The sequence below is a fragment of the Microplitis demolitor genome, chromosome 3 (assembly GCF_026212275.2).
Source record: "Microplitis demolitor isolate Queensland-Clemson2020A chromosome 3, iyMicDemo2.1a, whole genome shotgun sequence".
NCBI classification, from domain to species: domain Eukaryota; kingdom Metazoa; phylum Arthropoda; class Insecta; order Hymenoptera; family Braconidae; genus Microplitis; species Microplitis demolitor.
In genome coordinates, this window is record NC_068547.1 from 22,384,315 (window position 1) to 22,400,192 (window position 15,878).

Here is a 15,878-nt window from a genome sequence, read left to right on the forward strand (position 1 = left end):
GGTATTTAGTTATTATTAAAAATATAAATTATATTTTAAATTGTCAATTAAACTTGTTTAAATGATTAAAATGAACGAGCGAACTGTGAACGACATGATTGTCCGAACTTATCTGCCGCCATTACGTAGCGCGCCTGCGGATTTTAAATTCCAGAATTTTCTAATACTCGCGACTTGATTTAAAATGAATAATTTTTTAATAAAATCTTTTTCAAATATATTAACTAGCAAAAATTAATAATAAAAATTTTAATAATTATGATAATTGTCATGAATTATATTTAATTTATTAGAATAAACTTGTTACGCCCAGCATTTTAAGTTAGCGTCACTATTTGACCGCCATATTGAAATTTTTTTTATCAGCTATTGGTAACACTGCGATTTTTTAATTTTATTTTATTAATATAAATTATTATTATTATCACTAATCACTAATCACCTATTAATAATTAAACACACTATTGACACGAAAATACTTTTGACGCTAAAACTTTTTAATTATTTTTAATAAAATTAATCGCGCACTCAAAACTTACTCACGACACGAAAATTAAAGGCAAAAAATTTAATAATCAAATTAATATGTTTTTTGTGAACAAAAACTAAAAATTTATAGATCAATGTGATCACCGGATCTTTAATTGTAATTAAAAATATGAATTACATTTATAAACGACAATTAAACCCCTTTAAATAATTAAAATGTACGAGCGAACGGTGAATGACTTGATAGCCCGAACTTAACTGCCGCCATTACGTAGCGCTCCCGCGGATTTCAAATTCTAGTAATTTCAAATATTCACTTGATTTAAAAAAAATGATCGTTTGGTATCTTTATAAAATATACTAACTACCAAAAATTAACAATGACAACTAATTATTAAAATTTTTGTAATAAATTATATTTAATTAATTAGAATAAACTTATTACGCCCAAAATTCACAGTCAGCGTCACTATTTCACCGCCATGTCAAAATTTTATTTTACCAGCAATTGGTAAGACTGCGGTTTTCTACACTCCAATTATTTGTTATATTTTTATTTTAACATTAATAATTAATGTAATTAAAATATCTATAGAATAATTTGAATAATTATTGAGTGAGAAAATTTTTTAAATGCAAATTTTAATTTTTGGTCATTCTATTTGTATAAATTAAATTAATTATCAAATTTAAAACATAGTAATTAATTTTTTACCCTAGAAAAAATGGCGTCCTTGTTTTTTATAATAATAATAAATAAAAATAATAATAATGATAATAAATAAAGAACAAAAATAAAAAAAAAATTTCACTCAACTGTTTTTCGATAGTGCGTAAGCCTAATGTTAATGTGTGTGGTATATATAATTAATTATTTTTCGTGATTAGACCATTTTTTGAATGACAGATACAATAATAAATATATAGATTGTACATCTACTCATTGAACTGTACATAAATATAGCAACTATTTATTTAAATTAACATTTATATTAGTAAAATAAATTAGATAATTGCAATAAACCATGGCAGTAAATATGTTTAGTGTTGTTGATTATTATTTTACTGATGTTTCACGTAAATATTCATGTGGGTACTGTAAAAAACGTAATTCCTACAAACGACATGGTAACGTATCCACTGCATTTAATATTTTTTATTTTTTATTTTTTTTTTTTTTTTTATTCAAATTAAATAATTAATTATTTTTATTTATATTTCATAGGTATGTGGGCGCATTCATTGACAGTTCAAGATTATCAAGCCCTAATTGACAGAGGCTGGAGGAGAAGTGGATCTTATTGTTACAAACCGCTCAATGATGAAACATGCTGTCCTATGTACACTATTAAGTAATTGCCAATTATCATATTTTAAATTTTAATTTTCTCTCATACACAAACTCTTTAATTAATAATTAAAAAAAAAATTTTTTGAATTCATAATGTTACTTCTGTTTAAAATTTAAAAAAATTTCCAGCTGTTTTTTTTTAAATTAAATCAAAACTTTCAGATACACAGCAGATTTATTTAACAAAGTTTCTAATTAATTTATTCTTCATTCAGTCGCAGTTTAAAACGTTTTTAATACGTGTCATTTTTTACATACATTTTAATTTAAAAAGTAACGTTTATGTCATGGTCGGGTTCTCGCTCTCAGCGCATTCATTTACTATAAATTTAGGTCTTTGTTTTTCTGCTTTAAAACAATTTAATTAGTATTAATAATCTAAGTAATTTTTTAATTACACAGTTGGGATTTTATAAAGATAGTAATTTATATCACAGAACTCGAGTGTCTTTTTTAAAATTTCCCGCTAATTATATTTTGGAAGTTTTTTTTTTTTCCAAAGCAAACTTACAAAATTTTTGATAAATTAAAAATTACTCCTGATATTTATATTCATATTTAAATACTCTAAGAAAATTATCACCATATACTTAAAATAAATTTGTTTATAAATTTTTAATCTAATCAATACTTATTAATAGTTTTATATTTTATTACTACAGATATTTTTTTCACTACTCTGTGATGAGATAAAAATATAATATATTAATTAATTTTAATTATACATTTAATTCCAGATGCGAAGCATTAAATTTAATTGTCAGCAAATCACAAAAAAAAATAATAAAACGCGTAACAAAATTTTTAAAAGACGGAAAAAAAGATGATGACGATGATCATTACAATGAAAAAAGAAATAAAAGAACTAAAATTCATCATAATAAACCTAATGACGTAGGTAAGTAATTATTAATTAATCGAACTAGTTTAATTGATAAATTAATAACTATCTAAGTAGTTCAATTGATAATTTCAAGTTCAACTATTTTTATTTAAACATTTATTTTTGATTCGTTCCATAAATAATAAATTTATTGATACATTTTGTTAGATGTTTGCAGTATAATGGAGCCAGATTACGCTGAACATGCTGCGAAAAGTAAATTTGAGATTTTAGAGACAGAAAAAATGTCTGTGGACATGGATTGTGATAACAAACGCGATAAATGTTGTAACAATAGTCATGATGACGGTGATCATGTTAATAGCCAACAAGTAAATAATGAAATTGATAATACTCAAATGCAACCTGTGACAATGGTGCAAGATACTAACGAATATGCTAATTGTATATCTCAGTCATCGTGTAGTAAAATTGATAAAAAAATTACCAGTGAGTCGACGTCGAGTCATGAGGACAGCGGATTGCCGCGAAAAGCTAAATTAATTAGAATCGAGCGAGCTAGAAGCCGTTTACTTGCTAAGGGCAAGACTTTGGAAGAGATCGAAGCGTATTATAAGAAGAAAAAAGATAAAAATAAACCTAAAACCATTGATGAGTTGTTGAATTTTGTCACTGGTGGTGTCAATGAATTACAAGTAATTTATTTAATCACTTTAGGTAGTACTTTTTATTAATAGTGTGTGAATATAGCTATTTTCTATTATTTTAGGTGAAATTAGTACGAGTATCCTCAGAAGAATTCATGGAAACTTTAGATGAGTGTGTAGAATTATTTAAAAAGTATCAAATCGCTGTACATAATGACGAACCAGATGAATGTGATAAACAATCATTTCTTAATTTTTTAGGGAAGACTCCATTAAAAGTATTTACCTTTTAAAATTATTTTTAAAGTTTTACATATTTTTGGCTTTGAAAAAAAATTATCTTTCATTATTTTGGTATCAATTAGAAAAAAAATATTTAAACAATTTCTTTTCTAGTTATAATCAAATTTACAAAAATATTTCAAGGCAGTAAATAGGGTAGAGGTACCGTTTGTGGTCACTTTAGTACCAGTTTCGGACACTTAAAAAATAAAAAATTAAAATACTTTAATTATTTACTAATTAGTCATTACTTAAAATAAAGGCATATGTCCACAAATGGTACTTGTACCCTAACTATAATTTTTATCCACCTGTAAAATTAATAAAATAAAATTTAAAAGCACTGGAAACCAGAATCGGGGCCGCCACTGGGATATGGTTCATTCCACCAACAATATTGGCTAAATAATAAATTAATGGCTGTTGGTGTAATAGATATATTACCTTCATGTGTATCAAGTGTTTATTTTTTCTACGATCCAGCGTACTCTTTTCTTTCGCTCGGTACTTACAGGTAACTTATATTCCCTCATTTTAATTTTTTCTCAGACCAGCAATTAGTCATAGACATTTTAAATTCAAACTATTATTTTTTTATCGCCGCATTAATTTTTATAAGTTGTAAACATGAAAAACCAGTCGAGCTTACGTAATTTTCTACTTTAATAGACCATAAAAAAAAAAAAATTATTATTTCAGTTCTTTAATGGAAGTACGTTTGGTAAGGGAATTAAACAAAACAGTACCCGATTTAAAATATTATTACATGGGTTATTATATTCACACGATTCCAAAGATGCGTTACAAAGCTAAAATGCGTCCATCAAAATTGTTGTGTCCTGAAACTTACAAGTGGTTTGATATCGACAAATGCATACCAAAACTTAATGAAACCAAATACTCGAGACTTAATGATGATCTGGATGCACTCGACGAGGACGGTATCATTAATTCCGACGCGTTAATGCAGGTACTGTTATCTACAATCTATTTTTTATTTTTTATTACAATAGAACTAATAACAACAAAAATAAATTATAATTAATTAATTACAGGTTCGTGTTTACTATCGTGGAAAAATGACATATCAAAATGTAAGAGGAATAAGGCGGATGTTTGGTGATAAAAAAGATGACAGTAATGAAGTTAAAGAATACGCAGAACTTGTTGGTAAAAAATGTGCTCACAATATGTATCTAGTAAGATCTTAATTATTATAATTATTTACTCAATAATAAATATGTCTAAATATACATATATAAAGTCATCGGCTATTGTTTTGATGATTAAAAAAAATCATTAATAGAAAAATAACAAAAAGAAATATAAATTTTTATCTGTTACTTATTAGATTATAATTAACGTAATAAGTGTCCTTGATAATAATACTCCGTGAGTTTGTTACAGATTGGGTATTATTATATATCTAGCTATATAATTGTATAACGATAATTTACCTCGTGTTATATAAGAAGAAAACTATCATTCTATACTTCCTGTCATACGAGTTTGATTAAAAAATATAAAAATATCCGCATCAAACTATTGACAATCCACGACAAATTATAAAATTATTCTTTATCATAAATAATATTTTTTTAACCCAGCGAACGTTATTTCAAAACTTGGGTTCAATAGTCAACAAAAAATAATTGTGAAAAGACAAAGTATCAAATTTCTTTTTAAGTTTTTGTTGTTGATGTTGGTTCTGGTCGATTAGTATTTATAGTAGCGAGTCGACTGGGGTCAGATGAACGGACTTCGTTCCAACTTTGAACTTGTCCGCTTCCACCGATTATAAATATTACCATACAAACGATGCAGACAACGGCGCCCATCCAAAAAAGTATTTGCCATTTTTCAATAGGATGCTGTTTTAAAAAATATATCCAATTATTTTTTATAATTATTTATATTAATGATAGAGTAGCGTGTGATATTTGCGATACGTCCATTAATCACTAATTAGCTTCCGTACTAAAAGTATTAATTAACATAGAAACGAAAGTTAATTGGTAATGAATGACGAGTTTAAGGACAAAAATTCTCAAACTTCGTAGTGTGATTTACAATTAATAAGTTTATTAATTAATAAATACTGACGAGTGATATTTAAGCGATGAAAAGCTGCCACAATTACTCAAGTACTTTCTATTCTATAAGTTTTATTATACAGTGCAAAAAGTACTAAGTAATTTGAGTCTCCAATTAATTTACTAAATGCTGCTGAAAAATATTTAAGCGAAAAAAGCGATTGCAAGTTTTTGAATTTTACCTGTACTATAATTTTCGAATTTTTATAGTACAAGTAACTTGTAATCAAGGTTGTAATGAAGCTGTAAATTATTAAATAATAATAATAGTTACCCCCCACTTGCCAGCAACTTCTTCAACAATCGGGGATATCATAATCCCTGACAGTGAACCGACCGTGTTCATAATACCGTAAAGAAATCCAGCGTAATTAGGGGACAGATCTTGATTGTTTGATAAATTTGAAATCGAGGCTGCGCCATTGAACCCGAGCGCGAGAATCAGGAAAACGTTTGCCCAAACCAACGAGCACCCGAGATAGCCGACAACTATCAGACAAACACCCGGCAGTAAATGCGCTGGAAAAAAATACACAATTATCTTTATGATTAATATTGCTATTGTCATAACAAATAAGTTAATATTTACAAAATATAGTAGCGCACTTCCTCAATGCCGTGACAGATAAAATTTCTTTTCGTTTAATTGTGTCACCGACCCAACCGAACACAAATGCAAATAAGACCCTGCTGGCCCACGGCAATCCTGACACCACTCCGCCTTTTGTCAGTTTGAATCCCAGGGCTTTAGTTTGGTACAACATCATTCCATTTTGATAGAAAAATAGTAAAAAGACATTTCCAAAGTGACAAAGTACCAAACAAATAAATGGAATCGATGTTAATATTTTTAATAGCGGCGTATTTTTGAATGATGGCTTCTCAACATTAACCGTTCCCGACAGCGATCTAAAAATCAAAGTTTATATTTTTAGTCATAAATATTTATAAATACTAAAATATATCGTCATCTCAGTAGAAAACCGCCAATTCGTTTTGGCTTAAATTTTTTTTTCGAATTTTCCGCCCAACTCCGACCAAAAATAGAGGGAACCGATACTTTCAAAAAGTTTGTCGGTTTTCTACTGAGAACGACGATATAAGATCACAAACTTACTCAATAATATACAACTTCTCCTTTTCACTGATACTAGGATGTTCTTCTGGTGAATCAAAAGCCAAAAACCACCAGAACACAATCCACACCATCATAATCAATGCCGGTAAATACCAGCCCATTTCCCAATTTATTTTTTCCGCGATGCCCGAAATAATACCGAACAGAAATATCGAACCAAATGTCCCGCCCTGTAGTGTCCAAACAAATCTACCTTTTTCATTTGGCGGTGACCATTTAGCGACAAGCGTATGGCACGCTGGAAAAGTGACGCCTCCAGTTAAGCCGATAATTACTCGCGATAAAAGTAAAACAATCCAGGACAATTGAGCGAGAATCGGCGTAGCCAACGATACAAGACTCGCGATAATTGACGACCAGAGAACGGCTCTACGTGGGCCAAATTTCTGGGCAAGTACACCACCGATAAAATTACCCGGTACATTACCCCAGGCGTATGCGGATATCAATTGACCGCGGATGAAAGGCGTCCATTCGAAGGCCGCGTTTGAGAAAATATGAAACCCTGTCCTTTTAGATTGACGCGTGTCCAGTAATAACGTATTCGTATAACTATTATTTAAATTATCATAATTATTTGGCGGCGAGGTCACTTCGGTTTCATTTATTTTACGCGGTAAAAGTTCGCGAGAATAATTAACATTTTTAATGAATTCTTCGGAAGAATCTTCGCTGTCAATGAATACAGATCGCCGTGATTTTTGATTCTCAAGACTTACACACGCTCCGTGTGATAACTGTTTATCTTCAAGAGTTTTTATCATTGGGACTGCGAGAATACTCATTTGTAATCTGCACATATAGTTCATCCAACAGCATGTAAACATCATGATACAAATTACCACGCGTGTTGGTAAACATTCTGCAAATTTAAATAATTACTCATATATATTTCCAATTCAAATATTTAAAATAATTAACATCCATGTTTTATCAACATTTTATTGCTAATTTTCTTTTTAATTCATCAGATAATTTCAGACGAAATAAATAGATTAGATATTTTGATTGATGGGAAAATATATTTTTACTCACTCCAAATCATAATAATAATTTTTTTTTTTACTCTATTATAATTATTTTTTTTTATCGGCGCAAGTGAAATATGATAATGTCATTTGAAATTATTTATTTGAGAAAAAAAATAAAAAACAAAAAACTATGAATGTTCGTTACTATGCCAACAAATTTTTTATTTAACATGGGGTCGGTAAATTTTTCGTAAAAATTAAAAAAAAAAATTTCCATTTAATTGTATCCTCATTTTTGAATTTTTGAATGTAATAATTTATTACATAATAGCGATCAGTCAATTTAAAAAAACAGTAATAAAAGGACGATAATTGGTACTACCTTGTATTTAACTCGACATTTATGATTACGGAAATTTAAGACTTAAACTATAAACCGCAAGTTAAAAGATTTGTTAGGAATTTAATAAGATTACACTCGTATTAAATATTACGGCATTGAAAATTAAATAAAAGTTGATATGAGTTATGTAAAAAAAAAAATTAATAAATTTGTTTCATTGATTTTGAATGAATAATTTAAAAAAAAGAAAAAGCGATTTGTTCTACTAAAAATTTAAAAATGTTTAATTGGTTTGCTAATAAATTAATCATTAAAATTAATTAGTATATTTGATTAATTAACTTTTTTTTATCAACTGTTTAAATAAAAGAAAAAAATAATTTTTTAAAAATAAAATTTAAATTCAATAACAAAAGATTAAACAAACTCACTTGGTTTAAATTTCTTAAAAAATCGTTTGTACATATTATTAATAAAACTTAATGATTAATTAAATTTATAAAAAATAAATCTTTAAAATTTAAAAGCTCGATGACGAAAATCACAATAAATCCGGAAAGTTAAACTTGCATCAGCGGTATATGTTAATTCTGATGTTCGAGAGCTAACTGAGGTACATTTGCATCCGGTACAATGGATTAGTGCACATTTCGTACCTGGTGAGGATACGGGAGGAGGTAATACGGGTATACTGCAGTAACAATAAAAAATTTTTAATTTATGTGTACTTTAAAGTTTTGAAAATCGCTTCTCAAGATTCGCAACCCAAATTCAGTTTTAATCGGAAATTTATACAATGGAAGTTGGGGAAGGACAGATAGAAATTTTTGAAAATTATCAAGTACCAGATGGTCAGCCCCTGGCCAAAATCCAGGCCCTCTATATATTTTGTTAATAAAATTTTTTTTCTTTTTACTTCTATTAAATTATTTATTATAATAAAAAATCAGAGTGACGATTTCTAGTATTTTTCGTTAAAAATTTAATTATTTTAAAGCCTGTACAAAAATTTCAATTTTTTTCTGGTTTATAAATTTATGTCAAATTTTTGTGAACTTGGAAGGGAGTAATTTTTCCATTCTTGTGTAAGTACACTTACATTATTTACAGTACAGGTCACAATCCATAAATAAACAACAGAATATTTTGTATAAACGCTCTTTATATCCATAAATATCTCAAGTAATTTTATAAATTTTAATTTTTGTCAAAATTTAAAAGCTTCCAAGAAATTAATTTGACTTATGGCCGTAAATATATTTAAGTAATTTATGCCATAACTTTTATATTCATTAGTAAAAGTAAGTACAAGTACATGCATATAATACCCGAGTTTTTGATAGTAAATGAAATATTAAATAATTAATGAGTTAGTAGAAAATTTTCAAGTATTTCCTTTAAATGATTCATTTATAAATAAAATTATTAATCTCATGACATTTACGTGCAGAACTGGCATTTTATCGTAGTACTATAAATATTAATTGTCATATAAGTACGACAATAAAGTATCAATCGATACACATTAATGAGCCCGCTGATATTTAATGTGTTACTTTAAAGCACTTGTTTAAATCGATTTCGATTTTTAATTACTTTAAAATTTTGTGTAATTTCCCAGCGATGAAGGAGCAACTACAACTAACCAGTACTAGTTGTACTAAACTATAGTTTTATCCAATAGTACAAATGGCACCAGGATAATTGGAATTACAAGTTAGTAAAGACGAAGATCTAAAAAAAATTGTAAAAAAAATTTTGAGCAATGTCCTAGCGATGAAGGAGCAACTACAATTTATCAGTACCGCTTGTACTATAGTTTTATCTAATATAATACATGCGATATCGACTAAAATTGGAATTACAAGTTAGAACTGGTAATGATCTAAGAAAATTTATGTAATAAATTTTGATAATTAATGATTTTTGTCCCAGTGGTGAAGGAGCAACTACAACTACTCAGGGCCGTATGAGTGATAATTTTATCTAATTTTACAACACAAATGGCACTGGGTAACTAGAAGTATTAATATTGGTAATGATAAAAACATTATTTAATAAATTTTGACAATCATTGATTTTTGTTTCAGTAATGAAGGAGCAACTCCAACTACCCAGTGCCATTCATGCATTATAATTTTACATAATAGTGTAAATGGCACTGGATAATTCGAGTTACAAGTTAGTAAAGACGATGATCTAAAAAAAATTTGAGTAATGTCCTAGCGATGAAGGGGCAACTACAATTACTCAGTACTGACCCGTACTATACTTGTTTCTATACAGTACAAGAAGTACTGAGTAATTGAAGTAACAAATATTGAACCGCCCCAATATTATTTTATAAATAGAAGTGCTGAAATCAAAAATTCATAGTGGAAAATTAATTAAAGCAGTTGTGAATTAATAAATGTAAAAACAATATAGTTACAATTACTCAGTATGGCCCGTGTTTTACGTTTTACAAGTACAGTACAAGCAGTACTAAGGTATTGGAACCCCAGTTTGTAAGTATATATTAAATGAAATTTATCAATGATGAAAAAGCAACACAATGACCCAGTACTACCCGTACTCTATTTTTTTCTTTATACAGTACAGGTGGTACCGGGTAATTGTAATTACAAGTTAGTACTGGGAATGATCTGATAAAAAAAAATTGAGTAATGTTCCAGCGATGAAAATGGAACTTCAATTACTCGAGTGCCAGCCGAACTGAAATTTTTACAGTAAGGCTGTACCAAGTTATTGCAGTCACAAATGTTAATTATTATTAGCAAGTGTCCAAGGAAAGAAATTAATGATGAAAAGCAGCCACAATTACTCGAGTAACGACTTGACTGAAATTTAAAATTTTTTTAGTACAAGCGGTACCAAGTTTTCAGAGTTGCAAATATTGTACTTATAATTGATCAAATGCTGAAAAGAAAAATATTTCATGCGATGAAAAAGCAACCACCATAACTGGTATTGGTAACACTTTATTTTTACCAATAAAGTATACCAATACCACATAATTGAAGTTACCAATGTTAACTACGATTAACGAGTGTCCAATGAAAATAATTAATGATGATCAGCAACCACAACTACTTGAGTACTGACCGTACTAGAATTTAAATCTTTATAGTACAGGCGGTATTCAGTTTTCGGAGTTACTAGTATTAATTATTAGCAAATGACCAACGAAAAATATTGAATAAATAATATGCGATGAAAAAGTAGCCCACAATTGCCCTGTTCTACTAATACGTAAATTAAAAATATTTACAGTATGAGTAGTACTAAGGGATCGTAAGTACAATCTTACATTAATGATCATCGGAAAAATATGTATTAAATTTGAATGATAAAAAGCGTTGATAATATTCGAGTGACTTAAGACAATTGCAAATACCCGTGCATCTCTTGTTCTATATATAGTTTTATAAATACTAAACAAGAAATACTGAGTAATTGAAATTACTTCACAGAAATGATGAGAAAATTTCTTCACTGATTGATGAACCTGATGAACAAATATTGAAATATCTATTTATTTTTTTATGAAAATAATTACAGGGTAAAATGATAACTACGACTCTGGTGTCGCTAATTAATTAAAATTTTTTTTCATTGTCAATTAAATATTTTCCTAATGACAAACTAATTGACAAACCGATGAAAGAGTAACTACAATTAACAGAGTACAGAGTGATCCATATTTTTATCAATACAGTTCAGTCTGTACTCAGTAAACGGAGTTACAAAAAAATTTTAAATACCTAATATTAATTGCAAGCTTTAAAAAGATGACATGAAACTACAAGTACTCGAGTACTACCTATACGGTATTTTTTACATATATATATATACAGTACAAGTAGTACCTATTTACTGAAGTGACAAATAATTGACACAAGTGCTGATAAATAAAATAATTAAGCGATGAAAAAGCAACCACTATTGCCCAGTGCCAACTGTACTATGAATTTTATTACATGGTACAAAAAACACCAAGTAAATGAAGCTACAAATATTAGGTAATATAAATATATGTACAAATAAAAATTTTAAATTTAAGTGAAAGTGAAAAAAAAGTCACTGCAATTACCCAGAACAATCCTATCTATGAATTAATAACGTAGTATATAAATGTACTGAGTAAATGGAATTACAAAAGTATGAAATAGATAAATTACGTGAAAAAAAAATCACAACCACTTGATAACGCACATGATATAAAATTTCCACTTTTATACCCTGAGCGGTATCTAGTTATTGAGATTACAGCAGCTGAGAATTGTTAAATAAAGATTAAGATGAATTGAAGCGATGAAGATGCGACTTGAATAACTTGGTACTAGACAGAGCGTTAATTTTTAAAAACGCCGTGTATAGTGCCATGTCATTGAAGAAGCTGGCGTTGAAAATTATGAAGTAGAGCTGAAGATAAAGGAAAGCGGTACAGAAGCTACTGCAATTTATTTAGCACTCGACAGAGTTTTTATCCACACTGTGCCAAGAATTAAACATTTGGAGTAACTAGAGTTGAAAATTATTAAATAAAACTGAAGATAAAGTGACGCTAGCAGAAGCTACTGCAGTTGGTGTGGTAATCCATAAAGTTTTTATCTTTACACTTTTTGTAGAACCAACCAACTGGAGTAACTGGTGTTTAAAATTATTAAGTAAAGGTGACGATAAAGTAAAGCAGTAGAAAAGCTACCAGAATAATACGGTACTGCTTTTCAGTTAAATTTTATGCCAACAGTAAAAGTAGCTCCGCATTATTTAAGTAACTGGTGTTGAAAATTATCAAGTAAAGTTGAAGATGAAATAAAGCAGCGTAGAAGCCACTACAAAGGATTTGGCAATATACGAAGTTTTTATCTTCACACTTTGCATAGAGCCAAATCATTGAAGTAACTGGTATTGAAAATTATTTAACGAAGCTAAAGATAAAGTGAAGCAATGCAGAAGCTACTGCAATTGATTTGGTAAGATGTGAAGTTTTTATTATCACACTTCGCATAGAGCCAAATAACTGAAGTAACTGGTGTTTAAAATTATTAAGTAAAGCTGAAGATAAAGTGAAACGATGAAGAAGCAATTAGAATAATTCGACGGTGTAGAAATTATTAAATAAAGTTGGAGATAAAGTAAAGCGATGCAGAAGCTACAACAATAACTTGGTATTAGGCACAGTGTTAATTTTTATCTTAACAATGTGGATAGTGACCATGTTATTGATGGAATAAGCATTGTAAATTATTAAATAAAGTTGGACGTAAAGCAAAGCGATCAAGAAGCCACTGCAGTTTATTTGGTTCAAGATATAGTTCTTATCCTCACACTCTGTCTAGAATCGAATCATTGAAGTAACAGGTATTGAAAATTGCTAAATAAATTTTAAAATAGATTAAAGCGAAGAAATAATAACTACAAGTACTCGATACTGTACGCAATATACATTTGAATCGCTAAATTACGCCCAGTATGGAATTATTGGAGTTAAAATATTTGAAAATTGTTGAATAAACTTTAAAATAGAGTAAAGCGAAGAAATAGTAACCACAAGTACTTGATGCTGTGTGCAATTTAAATTTTTATCTCTAAATTACACGCAACATGAAGTTATTGGAGTTACAGAGTACTTGAAAATCGTTAAATAAACTTTAAAATAGAGTAAAGCGAAGAAGTTGTAACTACAACGACTGAGTACTGGATGTAATTATTAATTATATCTCTAAATTACACGCAGTACGTAGCTATTGAAGTTACAGTAATTTAAAATAGTTAATTAAAAGCGATGAAGAAGCAACTAAAATAATTTGGCGTTGCTAGGCTATAAATGTTCTCATCTTTATAGCACTAACACTGCCAAAATTTTACAGTTACAATTGAAGAAATAGAATTTAAACATTTTAAATTTATTAATAAATGTCTTAATTATTAAATTTAAATAAAATCTGATAAAAAAAATTAATTTATCTACTAGTACCCGCACTGTAATTTTTTTTATTTGCACAGTTCACGGAGTAATAAGTTATTGAAAGCACGCTGTTGCATGCAATTGATGTAAATTTCTGAGCAAGCTATGTAGAAAATTGTTAACTAATTAATTTATAATTTACAAACTTGTCCGGTTGTGTTATGAGCCGATCACTTGAAATAAATTAAATTATAATTTGAAACACGTGAATCAAAAAAATTAATTACTAATTTAATTATGAAGATTTAAAATTTGAATTTTGAAAAGTGATAATAATTTTTGTAAGTTAAAAATAATGAATATACGGTAACTGAACGCGAGAAGTTAAACTCTAAGGGCTATGTTAAAATATAAGTACTTGAATATTACGAACGTTCAAGAAGACGATCTAAGTAAAACTAACCATCGGGCACCAGGTCTTCGGTTTATAAAATAATCGAGGTATACCCCAGGGGTAGGAAGAAATAAGCCAATAAAATTGAAGGGCTGTCATTTGTGAAATTTTACTGAATAAATTAGTATGCAAAGAAGGGACAGAAGCAGCTGATTGGTTGTTACAGGAAGTGTAAGACAGAAAATAGGGAAGAAAGAAATGAGACTCCTTGGTGTTGCAAGTACACAGGCTTTGGGCTACTTAAGTATTATCTAAGTGCCGGGGATTAATTGACGTCAATACTTGGAAAGTAATAAATATTTGAGGAATAATATAGTAAAGTCTTTAAGTATAACTAAAGACAATCCATGTTTGTTGAGTACTAGAATAGTTTCTTCGCTGAAGATTTGCTGACGTCTAGTCATGAAGGATTTGGAGATTCCGTATGATAATAATGCATAACAGTAATCTCTTAATTCTTAAATAAAAATAAAAGTGACACATCCAAAGACGATGACAAATTTATTTGTATAACTAAGCTTGGATAGTTTTAAATGTTCAATCAGATAGGCATTTATTTTAATATCCTTCAGAAAATTTCTTCAGAACCAGAGTAAAGAAAATGATTTATTGCCAGGATTAAATTAGAAAATCTAGTGTCATTATTATTTATTTTCTCGGAAATAGTTTAAATAATTTCTCTAAAAATAATTTGTAATTGGAATAAACTTGAGAGAGAAGTGAAAAGCAGAAAAAAATTTTTTTTGTCATACTAATTTAAAAAATTTTAAATTAGGGGTATTTATCAGCTTATAAATAATTGATTGAAATTTTATAAAATATAACTATTTATCTTATTACTAATTCCAAAAGGACACATTTTTATTCACTCTTTTGGCTTCATAAACAAAAGCGTAACTCAAACTCTATGTCCTTTTGACATTCAAAATTTTTTTTTCAAGTTTGAGCTTGAAAATAAGTATCTAATACCGCGTTATGGCCAAGTCACCCGAGTTCACATTAAATTAATATTTGAAGTTTTTTAATAATTTACATATTTTTTTCTTCATTGGCTTTTTTATGATAAAGATGACGTATGCAATAATAGTTGATATATATAATATATATATATCCTAGGGCGAAGATATTTTTTTTTGTTTTTCACTCCAAGTAGCGAATAATATTTGTATCGTGGATATTAAATAAATGTACAAACTTTTTTTTTCTTTAGGAAAACCAAGCAATGGCGTCTCTTCAAATCCTTGTTCGTCAAATCCCCTCGGCATTATTAAATATATTTATTATTAATTATATTCAAACTAAAAAATATAAAACAAACAACTGTAATATATTAAATAAAATTCACCGATTTA

The 15,878-nt window shown here is 28.4% G+C and overlaps 2 protein-coding genes across 4 annotated transcripts; one reads left to right on the forward strand and one right to left on the reverse strand.

Moving 5' to 3' along the window:
• The first annotated feature begins 1,284 nt into the window (after nt 1-1,284).
• LOC103569744 (arginyl-tRNA--protein transferase 1) lies at nt 1,285-15,790 on the forward strand. Of its 2 annotated transcripts, XM_008547213.3 has the most exons (9): nt 1,285-1,617; nt 1,715-1,841; nt 2,578-2,738; nt 2,892-3,379; nt 3,454-3,609; nt 3,955-4,127; nt 4,313-4,583; nt 4,669-4,812; nt 9,780-15,790. In XM_008547213.3, exons 1-9 carry the CDS (start codon nt 1,515-1,517, stop codon nt 9,783-9,785), a joined length of 1,629 nt encoding a protein of 542 aa, XP_008545435.1. In that variant the 5' UTR covers nt 1,285-1,514; the 3' UTR covers nt 9,786-15,790. The 2 variants fall into 2 exon arrangements, with proteins under 2 accessions (XP_008545435.1, XP_008545434.1); XM_008547212.2 differs by lacking the exon at nt 9,780-15,790 and having other exon boundaries at nt 4,669-4,956.
• On the reverse strand, nt 5,038-15,791 carry LOC103569745 (putative inorganic phosphate cotransporter). Of its 2 annotated transcripts, none has more exons than XM_008547214.3 (5): nt 15,722-15,791; nt 6,824-7,706; nt 6,296-6,615; nt 5,981-6,225; nt 5,038-5,484 (listed from the first exon to the last, which is right to left on the reverse strand). In XM_008547214.3, exons 1-5 carry the CDS (start codon nt 15,789-15,791, stop codon nt 5,296-5,298), a joined length of 1,707 nt encoding a protein of 568 aa, XP_008545436.1. In that variant the 3' UTR covers nt 5,038-5,295. The 2 variants fall into 2 exon arrangements, with proteins under 2 accessions (XP_008545436.1, XP_053593605.1); XM_053737630.1 differs by lacking the exon at nt 15,722-15,791 and adding an exon at nt 8,590-9,387.
• Nucleotides 15,792-15,878: the final 87 nt, after the last annotated feature.